General features: G+C 45.0%; 1 protein-coding gene across 24 annotated transcripts in view; it reads right to left on the bottom strand.

Annotated features, from left to right (window-relative positions):
- Window positions 1-17,478, bottom strand: part of LOC115567390 (plectin-like) — a 142,865-nt gene that overhangs the window by 60,679 nt on the left and 64,708 nt on the right. For 10 of the 24 annotated variants that reach the window (XM_030393898.1, XM_030393902.1, XM_030393900.1 and 7 more), the window contains exon 1: window positions 1,548-5,890. The exons of 11 other annotated variants lie outside the window; for them this stretch is intronic. In XM_030393898.1, coding sequence (XP_030249758.1) covers window positions 1,548-5,547 — 4,000 coding nt within the window. In that variant the 5' untranslated portion in view covers window positions 5,548-5,890. Of the gene's footprint in view, window positions 1-1,547; window positions 5,927-17,478 lie in introns of those variants that run through there. 3 more of the 24 variants (XM_030393899.1, XM_030393910.1, XM_030393911.1) reach the window with 3 other exon arrangements.

Genomic DNA, 17,478 nt, shown 5'->3' with positions numbered 1-17,478 from the left:
AGTGACTTTTATTTTCCTGATGAGTACCACAGATTGAATAAAGGAACCAGCCTGCTAATTGAATCCAGACCTGCTGTCACGTGTGGAACCAAACAAACACACCCATGGAGCTGTGAGCAAGCTATTCCAACTTCCTGACTCTTTGTCCGTTGCTCACACCCACAACAGACAACGCCCATGTGAAGCCACTGCTATATACATCCTCACAGGACCACTAAAATGCACAAATTAGTCAACCTGAAATGTTATTTAACTTCAGAAAGTTGTGAAATATTAGACATCATGCCAAATCTGGAGTCATGTGAATATGCCTCACCATCATGAGTTAGGACGATCACTGCTAGTTTCACTTCAGCAGAACCAACCACTGTCATCAGATGACACCTTTTTTCTGGACTTTCTGGAAATGTTATTTTCCAGACCCAGCATAGGGAGGCCAGCATGTACCCCTGTTATCACACCGTCCACATAACTCCCTTGCTCTACGCATTCCGTTTCATAATGGCATGCAAGGGGTACGCTTATCTTCTTTAAAAGACAGCCTGAAAAGAGAACTGAGAAAACAACCACAGACACAGAACAGTGCCAAGAACGCCGTCTTACTGGAGTAAAGAGGAGAAAATCCTCCCAAGCACACCACACCTCCCTCTCTTAGTCAGCCTGGCTGTAACTCACAACTATCTCTTCAGGGAACAGGCGAGGCTGGATCTCAGCAAACTGCCCCACCTTGTTGGAATGAGTGCAGGTCTGCATAATCTCATTTGGCAAACACTCAGAGATGGCTCCAGAGATTATTGTTTCCACCAACATATGTGCAGAACGCGATGTATGACAAAACGCCACTGGAATTCCCCACCCAAAAAAATGTGTGACTTTTGGGTTTGTTATTTATTATACATATAAAATAGACTGATATTTACCACTGCCACATGCTCTGCATGCAAACACTGGGGTAATTTACAGATACAAATATACTTGATACTGAATGCAAGAGTATTATGCGTAGTTTTTATGTCTAACTTTCACCTGTGATCATGTGTGAAGGAGGAGCCCCTGTCGTAATGCCTGTGTGAAATCTGACAGTGCTTTGAACACACTACACAGGGCCATGACAGTGTTACTGATACTTCATCTATTTTAACAAACACATAATTAAATCACAGCCACATCTCACTGGACTCTTCTCACCGGCTCACTGAAGCTTTTCCTAAAGAGAGACTGTCTCTAGTCCACATCACAAAGAACAGACTGGGCTCTGTAATATGTAACCTAAAGCCATAAACTGTAATCAAATCACCCAAAACAATACTTGGGAAGAGACGGCACCGGCAGACAATTGCAGTAAGAGGACGTTCCTCAGAGTAGGAAATATTTTTAAGCACATGACACTGTGCAAGAGCAACAATAGAGCTGTCATCAAATACCCCACCTAAGACCTCCCACATTTTAGAGAAAGGTGGAAACCCAGATGCAAGAGTAATCACACCACATGCACAGAGTTTAGGATGAGATAGGGAGTAGGCCAGTTGGCACGTATGCAAACAAACCTTCAATGAAGTTTGGCCACGTCTTCTCCTCTGGCTCCTCCAGTGAGTGGTCCCAGTCTTCATCAGTTGCGGCTCCTTGCCCCTTGACCCCCGCCGCCCCTGACAAAAGTGCCCGCTCTATGGCGATGGCTTCCAGAACATCCAGGTCCAGTTCCTCTTTTTCCGCCTCATGTTGCACAGGTGGAGGAGGTGACTGCTCCCCAGTTGCCTGAGGACTAATAAGTTGTTTCACCTCAACTATTTCTTCCACTACTACAATCTTCCTCTTCATGGCGGCCTCGTCTGTGTCAGGGTGTACAGAGTCACAGGTGTCCCCCAGGTGAGGCTGGTCAGGCTGGGCAGCTGCGGGTGTGGCAGTGGCAGAGGGTGTGTCCTTCTCCAAGTCCCTCTTCTTCTCTTCCTCCTGCTCCGAGGCCTTGGAAACAGAGAGCTTTTTCTCTGTGCTGCGCTCTGCTGCCTGACTGGCCGAATGTTGTGCAACTTTGGGAGGCTCCTCTTGCTTGGCTAGGGGGCTGGCCTGTGCCTGAGCTACAGCTGCCTCTGCTGTTACCACTGGTGCTGCTGACGCTAATTCTCCGGCTGCGTGTGCTTCCCTCACAGTGGAGGATGTTTTTGGTTTCGGAACCTCCCGCTTGATTTTTTTTGCACAGAGCGGTGCTGGCTCCACCTCCCCTTTGTCTGCTGGGGCCTCAGAGAGCACAGCTGCTGCCTGCCCAGTTTCCTCAATGCACATTCTTTCAGGAGTCATCTTTGGAGGAACACTCAGTTCAGAGGCCGTGACAGGGCTGTCCCTGGGCAGTGATGTAATGTTAGTGGACGGTAATGTTTCTGCCTCAGGCATAAAGACAGGCTTTGTGTTTATAGTGTCTGAGGCTGGTGTCTGAACCTGCTTTCTCCCTTTCCCTTTCTTCCGACCCTTTGAAGATTCCTCTGCAGTCTTCTCTGCGCTTATATGGGATTTAGTCTCAACAATGAGTTTCTCAGATTCTGTCAAAGGTGCAAGGATTTTCTCTTCAGGTTTAGGGCTTGCTTGTTTCATTTCCACTTGAGTTATTTTCTGCACCATTACTGTTTCCACTTTAGTGACTGTGATTTCCTCAGATTTCAATGGCTCCATGTGGGGCAATTTAGCTTGTAACTGGTCCTTGGAGCCTAATGGTCCCTGTGTTTTTTTGCTGACTGTGCTGTCCACAACCTTCTCTTTTGCTTGTGCATTGTTCGGAAGCTCCACCGGGGGCACTGCTGGGATTTGATCCAAAGGCAGTGATGCTGCTTCAGAAATACTCTGTTTGGCAGTTTGTTTAAGAACTTCCATTACTGGCTTCTCATCAGTTTGCTGAGGGACTTCCTTAATCTTCACTCCATCAACATCTTTTTCAACTCGAGTCTTACTTTCCACTAGAGGTGATGCCCCATAACTCTCTTTGCTAGTGCACACAGTCAGAGACTCTGAGGTAATCACTGGTGTGGGTTGGAGGGTATTTTCAGCCTCCTCCTTATGGAGCTTATCCTTCAAGATTCTTTCCTCCTCCAACTTTGAGTCAAGTTGCTCCTCAGCTTTGATACTCTTGGAAATCTCACTTGGAGATTTCTTTTTCTTTTTCTTTGATTTAGATCTTCCCTCAACCAATTCTTTGGTTTCAGTAATTGCCTCTGTGGTGGTACCATTTTGACTCTGCTGAGCTGAAGATGAGTCTTTTTGTGCTAATGAGGGGCCCTGCACCTGGACTCTAGGGGCCTCACCTGGCACTAGTTTTTCCTCTTTCTCCACAGGAGGGAGCACCTTTGCATCTGTCTTATCTTGTTTCGTAATTATCTCCATTTCAGGAGCTTTCCCCTGGGTAGGTTTTGTGTATTCAGCAATAGTGACAGGTGCTGAGAGAGTTGTTGTACTAAGAGTAGTTTTAACTTCAAGTATTGAGGACTCAGACAGCATAGCAGTTTTCTGGGGCGCTTCATCATTTTTGGGCTTTGCTGAGAGATTCACTGAGGTCACTTTAGCATCCACGGCCTCCTGAGTCACTGTAAGTTTAGAGCTCTCCTTTACTGCAGCAGTGGGCAACACTGGCTCGCTGGTGGTACTGGCAGGTGGGGGTTTGGTGGTGTCCTGAGTGGCAGTTAGCTTGGCAGTTTTCTTGGCCCAGCCAGGATCTATTTTAGATTCTGCTGGGGTCTTCACTTCTGCAGGTTTTACTGATTCTTCATAAGCCTTTGTTTTCTTCAGCTTCTCTTCCTTGATATCTTTTTTGAGAGGTGCTGTGATGACAGGGGCGGCAGTTGAAGTGTCAGTATGGGGTTCTGAGGATTCCAGAGCAGCCATTGTGTTAACCGCCGGGGCTTTCACTTTATCAGTTGCTGCTCCTGCTTTAGCCTTGACCTCTGCAGATTCAACTGGAACCTTGATCACCCTTTCTGTCTTCTCTTTCTTGACATCTTTTTTGACCGGTGCTGTGCTGACGGGGGTGGCGGTGGCAGTGTCAGTATGGGGTTTGGAAGATTCCGAAGCAGTGACTGTGATAACCGCCTGGGCCTTCACTTTTTCAGTTGCTGCTTCTGGTTTAGCCTTGACCACTGCAGGTTTAAGTGGATCCAAGGTCACCTTTTCTGCTTTCTCTCCCTTGACATCTTTAATGACAGGTGCTGTGTTGACGGGGGAAGCAGTAACAGTGCCAGAGAGGGGTTTGGAGATTTCCTGAGCAGCAGCCATTGTAATTACTGTATTGGGCTTTACTTCATCAGCTGTTGTTTCAGACACAGCCTTGATCTCTGCTGGTTTAACCAGATCCACAGTCACTTTTTTTGTCTTCCCTTCCTTGACATCTTTATTCAAAGACAGGACAGCGGCAGCAGTGGCAGTGTCACTCAGGGGTTTGGAGGTTATCTGAGCAGCAGTAGTTGTAGTAACTGTTTGGGGCTTTACATTATCGGTTACCATTTCAGATGTGGCTTTGACCTTTGCAGACTTAATTGGAGCCACAACTGCTTTTGTTGTATTCTCCTCTTTGATCTTCTTCTCAGAAAGTGTTGTGATTTCTAAATGGCTTGATACCATTCTGCCAGACTTAATGGAAGTTGTTTCATCGTTGATCTTAAGCTTCTCTTTATTTGTTTTGGAAGCAAAGGGTTCAGCTGGAATCTTTGATGTTGCAGCACCTGTAGCCTCAGCAGCCACAGTTAATGGTAGGGCTTTTTCGGAGGACACTGATGTCAGAGTGGTCTGCGAGACTTCCTGTTTCAAAGCTGCTCTCTGAACCTGGACAGATGGAGCCTTTTCCTTTTGGACTTCGTACACTTTTCTCTCCTGTGACATTGTAACTGGCCTCTCGCTTTGCACATCACGCTGCTGGGGAGAGATTGTTTTCACCCTGCTCTCCTCCATCACAGCTGCTTCACTTCTGAAGCCGTTCCCCTTTCTAAACAGAGGCTGAGGCTGGTCCTCTACTTCCCATGATGCTTTTGGCCTGACTGGTTCTGCAGCCAGTGGACGACCCCTAAACCTGGGGGTCCTATCAGAGTAGGTTTCCCTCTCTCTTTCTCGGGTACCCATCATCTTATGGCGGTAACCTTGACGCTCGGCCACAGCCTCTTGGCTTTCTGCTTCACCCCTGCGTCCTGGCTTAGGAACATATGATGTAGGACCTTCCACAGATTGGACCCGTGCAGCCCGATGGGCAATGGCCAGGGTGGCAGTTGGCTTCCTAACCCTCTGAAGGGAAGCAGGAACAATTTCAGCGGGGAGGTGGAGGTAGTCACGCAGGTAAACAATCCCCTCGTTGGTCAGGTACCAGTAGAAATGTCTCCAGGCAAATGTCTCCTTAACAAAGCCCCTCGATTTAAGAGACCCCATGGCACGGATTACTTGTAGGTTGCTCACACTTTCTACCTCAGGGTGTTTGGTCTGAGGCCTCTTGTCCTTCTTGGCCACTATGACACCATCTCGAAACAGGACCTCATAGATGGCCCTTAGGTCCCGCAAGGGCATCAGCATTCCAGCAACCATTGTGCTTTTTGTCAGTAAACTTTCTCAAAGCAAAACTGAAAATACAACATGAAAGGAAGATAAATAAGATAACCTCACGCCTCTTTGTGTGAGAATCCAGTGGCACAGAACCAGCTGTCACGTGCTCCTTAATTCAATCAGAAAGAATACAAGAAGAAATCCATGTAATCTTTTTCTCTTACTTTTTTTCCCTCTTGCTCTTGCCGTTCCTTTGGATATCGTGAAGAAAAAGAATAATCCTCTGTGAAATCGGACTTAAACAAAGTTAAAAGTGTGCTGTCCCCCTGCATTCAGCGTGGCTGGGAATGAACAGTCTCCGTTCTGCCGAAATGGCAATGACAGAATGGAAGAGAGGGAGTGTGTGTGTGAGAGAGTGTGTGAGAGAGAGGGAGTGAGGCACACGTCTCAGTTGAGCTCCTCCTACCTTGTCTCTGTATTGCTTAGAAAAAACGGGCATGGAAAAAAATTCTCACTAAAGTAAATAGTACAGCAGGAAGCAGGAAGAAAAAGTGTCTGCAATAAACTGAAACAAATAACGAGTGAAGTCAAGTTAATTGAGCGACAGATCTTTGTAGTGTGTACGAGCACATGTTCTGGAGCTCTGTGACTTTTACGGAGACACCCAACCCACACACAAACGCGCACACCTCCTATACAGTGTACACACACACCTCTAAACACACACTACGACTGGCTGACACACACCCTATGGCGTGTCACACACACCGGCACAGATTAGTTCAGAAGAAAGAGAGTCGACCAGTTGGCATACATCTATGCTGCCTGGGAGCAACTCGCTGGGTATCAATGTAGGTTACAGAGTGTAAGGTGTCTGGTTTTACACATTTCCCTGATCAGGTATCACTGAGGAGCTTTTACTCCACACACAAGGTGTGGTTCTCAGTTCTCTTGTCACAGTCTTCTAACGTGTAAACTAAAGGCTGGTGACATTTTATAAAGATTTTATAGACAGGTAGTTTGATATGACTCATGCTGTCGAGCAGAGTTATTATTAAGGTCAATTCTATTCATATCTGTGTTTGTTTGGAGGGTCACCAAGCCACCAAGTAAAGGAAACTACATAGACTAATAAGTATTTCCCATAGTGGCTCATTAAAGTGATGCAACACACTGTAAAGCAGCATGAAGTTGTGCCGCTGCTTTAAGCGGCTAACATTAGTGCCCCATGCCTTGAATTAGCTGAGAACCAAGGATCTGTCTTGCGCGACTATATAAAGAACTGCGCATTATAGCTAACCTTTTCAGCACTCCCAGGAACATGATATCAGGTTTCTTTGCCTAGATCACTGCTCTCTTCTGTACATCTGTCTCCCGTTCGTCTCTCTGTGTCAGTGAGAGTGTCCTGTCATTGCCAGTGTCCAGTGAAAAGTGAACTGGAGGAGCAGGGGAACATGTTCACTCATCCCGTTGAATAGTAAAAAGGACACGCTGAGGAGAAGAGCGAGCAGACGGTACCGCGCTGGAACACAGTGATCCAGTTGCGAAATTATAGCAGCGGTGAAATGATGCATTTTCCCCCCGCTGTTTGAAACCACACACAGCATTACACATCCAAACACTGGCGGGAAAACTGTTTTCATTTGATTTGCCATGGCAACAGGCAAATGAAGTGAGCCAGTTCTGAGTAAGCCAAATATCCACTTTCAGGGACGCAGAGGAGCAGCAGGCCATAAATCTGCTGTCCTGGACAGCTGGACTACAGTGTCATTTGTCAGACCACTGTGAGCAAAGACACTGATGGGATCTGAGGCAAACTATTAGCACATTGTCAAGCTCTCGTTAGCAATCAAGAAAGTTGTCTGAGGGCAAATTTATAGCCTTGCATACAGCATGTGCTCAGAACCACAGACAAACATTAAATGTCAACACATTAAAAACAACACATAAATATAAAATTAAATAAGACATTCACTGATAGCTGACAGAGTCTGTGACAATAGTGTAATGAGGAAGCTTATACTCTCATGAAAATTATTCCTGGCACACAACAGTTCATAGACATCTATCTAGTCAGACTACTCTACAGATGTTGATGCCTCAGGTCATGAATGTACCCCACCTGTAGCAGATAAGCTCTTAATCAACCCTTATGATTTTACTTTGTCTTTTGTGGTGCATGTAAAGTTAATCATTCAATCTGAAGGCTGGGTGGGGTTTTCACTGGAGTGTCAAATGAATTCTCAGGTTCATTGTACAAGAAAGACATTCCTCTGTCTTACGAAACAAATGCTTTATTACTGACATGTCGCGGTTTGCCTGACGTGTAAGGGGAGGGGGTGGTGGCAGCTGGCTTGTACGTGTGTAAATCTGCAAGCTTGGGCTTAAGTTTATTCTAAGTCATGAACAGTGGTTTCTTAAGCTTTTTATTACTCGTCCATATTTTATGGTGCACTGCTGAATGTCTGGCTGGTAGTTCAGAGGTCATGCATAACAACGCATAAGGAACAAACTCGAGCAGAAAATAACATTCCAAAATCATGCGAATCAACTGCAATGACACGCCAGGCAACTATGTGTTAAACATTGAGCCTAGAGCCAGCTCATTTGGGGTAATCTGCATCACCATGCATGGTGCCATGCTCTCTTGGCCGCATATCGGTGTGATTTCATGCACTGTTTATGCACAAAGTGCTCAGTGAACTTCAAACTTCCCACAGTGACCCTTTATATGGCTTGAGGCCCAGTCCCCTCAGCCATCCAAATATCAAATATGCCGGCTTCAGCAGAAATACTGTATCACCAGCCATGATAAACCTCGTCGGTGGTGTGCTGCTGCTGCTGGTTTTCACAGTGACTTGGTGTTACAATAGCCGTGTGAATGTTTGAGGTGGTATTAGCACTTAATAAATGATCACAAATAGACTCTCTAAAGGGGAATGGGGCTTAATTTCACTCTTGTATTAATGGCGCCTAATTTTATTCAGTCTATAAACAGAGATCGCAGCAGCAGACGGACGCAAATGGAGGCCTGACGTGATTGATTGAAGCAGATAAAGGAATAATACGACTCTGAGGAAGAGTGCCTGAATAGTTTCCTGGTTAGGAGTCAATGCTTCAGACCTCCACAAGTTCTCAGAATAGACTTGTCACCACCAATTCATGGTGGTTGGCGACTGGCCCACCGTAAAGTCCTGCTGCTGCGCACTGTTGGTCCTGCACACGTGCCCTCCATTCTGATATCGGATCCCGGCCACTCCAACCACTTCCTGGGAAGGTAAAAGGTCAGCAGAGCCTCTTTACCCGCTAGAGCAAGTTCTTACATTTCAAGAAGTTAGGGTGATGTTGAAACTAAAGGCAAATGTCTGAACATGTCAGAAGGATGGGTCCTCTTTGTATCAAGGAGCTTAATGCATGATTATCAAGCCATTAGATGGTTGAACTGAGCAGCAGGGCCAAATACAGTAAGTCTCTTCCATCTGTCAGCTGCATAATCATTTTAAGCACAGACTGTGAAAGAATATGAGGTGGATAAAACAGGCACAGAAAGGCTGGCCATTAGTCTAAACTGAATCATGACCTGCAGTTTTGCAGCTATGACGAATCATGCTGCAATGACTGAGGGCTCCCGTCTTATCTGGACGATAAGCCTATGTTGACACGAGGAGTTCAATTCCTGGCAAGGTACAGTAAGGCTAGTGACCCCTCTGCCAGGGACAGCTGTGGCCCCCCCGACAGAGCCGACGCATGTTAGAGCACAAACACCTCCGACCCAGGAATCTGCTAAAGTTAGACATAGTTGTGAGCAGCTCTATATGGAGGCAGGGGTTTTCACCACAGTAATTATATCCTTTCCTGGTAGTCAGTTTGAATTGTTAAATTAGTTGACAGTTGAACAATTTATAAAGTGATTAATCGACAACAGGAATAACAATATTTCTTTAAAGAAAGGCTTCAAAGAGGATTCAGATTTTGTGTTGTTGCTTTTCAATTCCAAAAATCATTATCATACATAAATTGTTAGTAATACCACAAATTTGCAGGTATTGGTCTAGAGGAGTAAAGGCAACAGTAAAGTCACACACTGAGGCATCTTTTCAAGAGGTGATATAAGTCAAGAAAACATACTTGTCATTCTTGAACCACATGTGAAAAGTAACTGTTGACAGTTTATGCTAACTGCAGTGGTAAAACACATTTACGCTTTTTCAGCCATGCTAGCAACATACTAGTTTGACAATCTGTTTGGCCGACATCTTTGGGTTCCAAGTGAAATATCTCAAGAACAATTGGAAAGACTTCGTACAAACCCAGAGGATGAAACCAACCGATTGGTCTGATCCCTTGGCAGATAGCTTTATCTGTCCTATTCAGTCCATCAAAGTCAGACTGGATCCCTTTTTTCCTGAAACCTAGATTTCTCCACAACCATATCACACCATCATTATTCATGGTGACTTCTGTGGTAAACTGCCGAATAGGTAATTTTAGCCAGCGGCATTAGCGTTGATGACAGAGCAAGCAATTGGTAGCTTTGCACAAGTTGTCATTCCTAACCTGGAAAGAACTTTTTAGAGGGGCGCTGTTCCATGCAGTAGCTGAGTAGTGATACATGTATTTCATGTCATGTTTAAGGGCCTCACACAATATTTCTGAGACCCGCAGGCCACTTCAATAAATGTGCCAAGTGCATGTAATCCCTTAGAAAATATTTGTAGAATGGATTTTTTAAAGCAGTCTTCTTCCCTGCCTTTGTTTGGCATGGCAATAAATCTTGACAGGTAAATCTCAGCTTGTTGAGCAGTGGATCAGTGCGACACCATAGACTTTTAAATGTGGGTGCAGTTTTAAAGGGTCAAATACAGAAGATTTTTCACATTCCTCTCGTATTTGAAAATTATTTTCACACATTATCAAACCTTTAAGTTGTCCAGGGTCTAAAGATATACAATCCTCTGGTGGAAAGCCTCTGGAACAGGTTTGTGACTTGTGGCTATATATATACTTGACTTGTTGACTTGACAATTATAACATGCTGTCAGACTGCATGAGGCCTTAATCCTACCCTCACCCCATCCTACCCCTTTGACAACCTTGTCTGATATTTATGTGTGACAACATGAACAAGAGAGTCAATTAGAGCTTCCACAGCTGGAGAAAGTAGACTTTGAAATGCAAGAAGGATGAAGCTGCAAGGATTAAACCCCTGGCACTGACTGGTCCCTGGTCACTCTGGGTGTAACTGGGTTGTTCTACTGGGTTCATCGACTGACGACGTGAAGGGTAGTGTGTGTGAGGGGACTGGCCAATCAAAAAAGTTCTCTACAGTATATACAGTCTCACCAAACATAAACCCACAGAAGTATGTCGAACCACAGATTGGCTTCAGACAAAGGGGCACTGTGTGCTAGGAGCTGGTGAGCATGGAAGCAGACTGAGAGGTGTCTTTGGCATTCCTCACGCCGCTGCAAAAATAAATAATCAACTGTTCTCGGCAGCTGAGGTAAAAAACAAGACGCAAATTACGGTCGAAGGGGAGAAATTCTTTGTTCTGTTCAGAGCCGAGGGGGAAGGACAATAGACAAAGTAATGTTCTGAAATCAATCAAGACACTATAGAAACTGTTCCTGTTGCTTTGCCAAACCAAACTTTTCTTGCCCCATAAATATCTCTGGAGTTACGAAAGGCTTGTTAAAAGCAACTGGGGAGCTGGATCACTTTGTTTCACAAATTAAAGTGTGTGTAACTGGGTAAAAGTGAAAGAAAATTTCAGCAAAGAGTACATTTTGTGGGAAAGCTTAAGCTGGGCAATATAAAACTGTACTGACATTGCATGTAGAATAGCCTACTGTGCGAGCAGAGGAAAACATGCCAACGCTTGTCTTTTGTTTCTCCAATATACACATGAATGCACATGGAAAGTCCATAAAGTGATGTGTGCTTGAGGTAAAAACTGACGGGCCTTGCTTATGTTCTCCGCTCCACGAGTCACGGATCACACTGACTTCTCCTTTTCCAGAGTGGAAAGAAATGAAGTCACAGATTATGCCTCCGTTCACCCTCCCCACTGTCCAAAAATAAGCAGGAGCACCCAAAAAGACTGCCAAGTCCCTTTCATTCTGACTTACTCTCTCTCCAACAAGCTGTCTGTCATGTGGCAGGGTCTCCATGTGTCCAACCTTACAACGCCCCCTGCAGCCTCTCCGACTTGGAAAGTAGCCCACCCATGAGGGGGTAGACGGGGGCCGGCTGAAAGCAGGAGTGATAATGTGACAGATTTACCATGTCATGGATAATGATGGACAATTTTCCCTTTGAGCGATGCAGAGAATGCCAAAGTATACCTCGCTGCCACGTTTTACATCCATTATCCAGCACTTTGGGAAAGGGGTACATATCATATATATTCTCCCTGCGGTCAAAATAAGCAGAGTATGCTCCCTGCCTCTCTGACTAGAGTAATAGAAATCAGGTCTTGGTGGTAAGTTCTGAAAACATCCAGAGACAAAAACGCTTTGTGTTGTAAACAAGTTCCAGCAGTGAGATCCGGACAGAAAATTTAAACCAGCCCTCGCCTCTCTTGCTCTCTCTCTCCTCTGGGAGCTGTACGCCAGCTCCACTCAACAGCAGCCAGGGATCAGAATCAGCATGCAAGTGTTACACCACTCGGGTGCAAGAAAAAGAGCTTAACTATTGCTGCATGAGACGGATCCATGATGTGCTCAAGTGCCAAGTCAACTCTCCAGATTCCATAACGTGAAAACTGAGTTGTTGTCTGCATGTGGCCACACCTCTTCATGACACAAACTTTCATCCGACCAATGCTGACAACCATTCCCTCACTGTGTTCTGCCTCCTCTTTGGGTTTTGCTCTATATTCAATCACTTACCTTTCTTCGGGCTGAGCCAGAACCGATCACCAAGAGGATCTCCTCCTTCCATGCTGCTCTGAACTGACATTTCATACAAGGGCCTCGGTGGCTCCAACAAAACCCAAAACCTTCTCACTGCCTTCACCACCCAGTCGAAACCACACTGCTACTCCTTCTTTTTACCCCAGTGAGACCCACTGCCCATCCAGCAGAACAACATGGCAGGCAAAATGGGTCTAAAAGAGAGAAGGAACGGGAGGGGAGGGTGTTTGTGAGAAAAGAACAAGGGAATCTTTTCATCTCTGGCCCATAAACGCAGAGGAACATCTACACCATAAATCTGAGGGCCTTGCCAGGCTGGACACATCCTCTCTGCTGCCCCGGATACCCTGTCCCATGTCGCATACATCTGACGGCGCCCACGCTTTATTTCAGTAAACGACTAGCTCTGAGAGACACACTGGGTGCCTTGTTCGAGAAACCCTGCACATTTCAACCCCAGCGATTAAGAAGGGGTGGACACAGGGACACAAGATACAGTAGAGAAGGACAGAAAAGGAACTATGGGCCAGTCTGCAAAAGGAACAACCAAGGCATCCAATGAAAACCCAAAACGACTCTGGCTTTTTCTCTTGCATACTTATTCCTTGGTTTATGGGGAGCAATTAAGCTTTTTGTAAGTCGTTAAAGAATAGCAAGTTAATCTTAGAACTGGAGGCATGTATCAGCGAGCCAAAACACTCCCGCAAAGTAGAGCTCCAAGGAAAACGGATTTCTCAATGTGCAACCTGTGCGACCATATTTCGAAAGCTGTGAGACCGCAGGTGACAGCTAACACTGTTTAGTTTCTTATCAGTTCTGGCTTATCTCCAATGAGTGCAGTTGACCCTGAAGGGTAAAAACTAGGAGATCAAGTTAAGACGTTGAAGCACTTTGCTCAAACTAATATGTGGGATGCTGAACCTGTCAGAATATAATCCTCATTTCAATCAGTTTTGATGGTTATGTCAAAATGACTCCGGGGCCCCTCCCTTGATCCTTGGCTAAAGGAGTGTTGACATACATGACAAGATAATCAAGTGAGGATTTTCACCACACAATCCCTGGTTCACACACGCCAGTGTCTTAAAGGATAGGTTCACATTTTTTAGCTGTGCCTAACAGCTCTATAGGTCACTGTGCCGGTTAGTCGGTCAACAAAAGTTTTTTTCCCCTCCCTTTGGCTGTCAGTATCCACCCTGCAGGGCTGATATTGGCATGGAGGTCAAGTTTGTGTGTGAAGGTGTGTATTTCTGTCCATGCTAATTGGCTGAAAGAGGGGGATGGCAATAGGAAGAGGCATATCCCAAGAACGTGCATAAGCTGCAAATGGATTTACAGACGTGATTTTGAAAGGTTGATCATGAGTCACGGGACAGCTGATGAACCGTTTATGCCAATTGACTTAAAGGGGTTGTGGCGATGGGAGTGACGTGTAACAAAAAGGTGCTTATCTCCTAAACGAATTCATAAACATGAACTACCTTTGTAGAAAGAAATACACACAAAGACCATTTTGCCCAAAGTCCCTTTTTATAACTCATGAGCCCGTTGCATAGACATTTGTGGGAGCCATCATTAGACTAAGCTCATCGTTAAACCAACCACAAATTTCTGTCTATGAGGTTACATTTGCCATGGAGCTCAAGTGTGTGTCTGTGCATCTCAGTTTAGATCGCATGGATTCCTGCACATACCTGGTTGCAACTATTGCAAATTAGCCGCTTGTTTCTATGTCTTTCCTTGTAAAAGAAAGCTCTCCAAAAGTCTTGTCTGTGTCTCTTAACCAAGGCACATTAAAAAAAAGCCTTTCTAGGAGATAGAAATCAAAATTCTGTACTAAAAGACTGTAAAATCATGTATATCTTCACACAATGACTTGAAAGCTGAGTCTAGCTTGACTATGTAAAGTCCTATATTGATTTCCTAATGTATATCCACTCGTAAAAAGGCAGAGCCTGCATCTATCCAGCCAACCTAAAATCCCAAGCCTGTCACCATGGCTGAAGGCTCAGCTTGCCTTTTGTATCCCCTATGAAAAAAAGTTGAATCTGATATGAGGAACTATAGATTCCAAACTAAAGAATGACAGGAGTTCATGGTGGGAACATGCCCGCTATTTCTTTAAACAGTACTTTATCTATGCAGTGGGACCTTAAAATGTATGATTATTTTAATCATTACTTAGGATTGTGTCCTAAATTACTGCTGGGATAATATCTTAAATCCAAATCATTTTGGTCAGGACAATCGTGACATGAGATTTTTATTTTGTCCCATGCACACTTCATACTTTGGGAATTGCACTTGGTGGCGTCTTATTTTCAAGTCCAGGAATAATTACAGCGACAAAAAAAAACCTCTTTCAATGTCCATACAGGCATGTGAGTATCGTATTAATAATTGTGTGCCCTTCAATTGGAGTGAAATGAAATCATAATCGTAGCTTAATTATAAAATGACCCTCACAAAATGGAGCTGGAGTCTGGTTGGTGGGGAGGGTATAAAATGGCTGTAGGGAGCACGAGGCCAGGCAGTGCCAACTGCGACCAGCCTGTTTGCACCACACAGAGATACCCACCGATGCTACGAGTTCATTCCCTCTTTTAATCTGAGTTTGAATAAAGAAAAAAACAGCTTAGTGAACAAAAAACAACGTCCCAAACAAAATTACAAAGTCACATTTAAGGGATTAAAAAAAGAACGTTGAATATTTGCATGATGAGTCAGTGTCTGCAAACCACACATGGGTGTGGCCATGCTGGGCTCTGTTACTGTAGCAACACAACCCACAGGTTAGGCAAATACCATGTGCCGTCCACGGCTGAGGTCCCGGGGAACGAGGGCTGCCCGCCGCTGCTGCCTGCTGCTGCCATGGGCAACCAGCTATCAAACAGCAAAACCTGACACAGGATCCAGACTCCTTCCTGCCTTCCTGACTGGCTGTCGCGAAGTGCGGATTTGCATTGTAACCTGAAGAGGCTCGGCTTTATTTTTAGATAGGCATCCTGACAATCAACCTTTAATAACATGCAAAACACGATACAGGTGTGTCCTCCACAAGCACACATAAAGTAATGCTGGTACCAACGCACACAGACACACAGAAAGGTGATTTATTATCCTCACTCCCATAAAACCCTGTCCATCTGGAGGGAATGAATCAGTTGCATTCTTTCTTTCCTCAGAACAGAGAGAAAAAAATGACTGCAGGAGCAGCTTGGTTCACAAAAGACAGACTTGCAGTAAACATACTTGGTGTGTTAGCGGAGTAAAAAGACCTATTCTCCCACAGCTTCGGAGTCCAGTTTCAGACAGCGGTGACTCATCATCATTATCATCTCTCTAACTTTCATAGACTGACTTTCAATGAGCCGAGCCACCCACAAGAGGGCTCTTGTAACTCAATTATGTAGGAAAGAATGACAACAGCCACGGCAGTGAGGAAAAATTTGACATTCTGAAGTCGTGCTGCTGCTCTTTTGAATGCGAGTCTAAAAAGATAAGATATTATCTCTGCAAGAGATTCCACCTCAAAAGCTCCCATGTGGAGTCGGAAGGGCGTTCAGATGCAGGAGAGCGAGATTGCATTTTTACTTCCTGAAATCCTGTCATTCCATTGCCAATGGGCGAGGACAGAGAGCAACGCCCCAGCAGCATAACAGACAGGTACTTTGTCAATCAGATCCCAAGAGCCTCCATGATAACTGTCTGCAGAAATAACACTTGATGTATGCCGTCTCTTGCAGTCGTGCCCCTCATGAACTTCAGGAATGCTCTGGCAGTTTGAATCACAGCCCCTCTGCAGAGTGTAATTACTGGAGGGGAAAAAAAAATGGCGCAATATATACCTAACGTGTTCTTTCATGCAGTGTAGTGACGAAAATATGCAAATCAGAGCCTTGCACATATGTCACAAAAAATGATTATATGGCTGAGGCTGTGTTTCTGACTAAACCATAAAAAACATCAATATGTGATATATTGTGCAGGTACGGAGCATCAACCAATAGGTGGTGTGCGACGGGAAAAATGATAACTTCTTAATCTTATCAAGCTCTAATTATGCCAGCGGGGTTGTTTATTGTTCTCACACAGCATTGTCTGTGAGACCAAAGAAAAATAATAGCCCCCGCCACACCCAGAGCTACACAGCTGCTGGATTAATAAAACATCAGGTGTGTAACTGTCAAGGTGCGCGCTCAAAGTACAATACACTGGAAGCAGTAATAAACACCTATACCGAGCCACGCGATAAGTTTCCCTGTAACCGAGCTTGTCTTATACTACTCAGCTAATCTCATTTAACAAGGGCTATTCACACAGCCAGGTCACAACCCCGCCCCCGTGGTTTAAGTGTCCCCGCTGCTGCAGGAGATGACATTTTGCTTTCCTCTTCGCTTGTTCTGATCTTCATGGCTGCTTTGGCTCCACATCCTGTTTTCCACTGTGACACCTACAACTAAAAGTCCTGCCTTTAAAGAGAGAATAACAGCACAAACAATGGGCAGCTTCCCCTTCCAATGTGTAATAAAAACCAGGGAGCAGGAACGGCCCCAACACTGAACAATACAACGGAGTCATTTACCACCGACTGCCACAGAAACAGCCTGAAAGAACTCTTAAATGAGAGCCCACAGGAGTAACAGTCAGTAGTAACAGTTTGTCCTTGAGGGCGTGTGGCCCCTGTGGGGACAAAACAGCAGAGTGATTCCAGCCAACGACCTATCAGGTTACTTTCCTGACAGCTCGGAGAAATGCTTTGTTGTTTCTGAGGCCACCTCTGACAGTACAGTCATAAAAGCAAAATCACACGGTGAGCTTTTAAAGAGTTTCTGGTTCCACATGTACCGATTATAAATCACATGTGGAAAAAAAAAGACAATCGCAAATAACAAATCACACGTGAAAAAGTGTGAAAATGTGGGATTTGCATGTGAGGATCGGTGTAGCCCGGCCTCCACAACAGGCTACACGTATATTATTCACACGCAAAAAACGTATGTGGTCATTTTCATTCACAATAAAGAAAGTCGATCACAGTGTGTGAACATCTGGTATT

Source organism: Sparus aurata, chromosome 17, assembly GCF_900880675.1.
Source record: "Sparus aurata chromosome 17, fSpaAur1.1, whole genome shotgun sequence".
NCBI lineage: Eukaryota > Metazoa > Chordata > Actinopteri > Spariformes > Sparidae > Sparus > Sparus aurata.
Note: the sequence above shows the minus strand (reverse complement) of the source record. Positions and strands in the feature narration are given on the sequence as shown.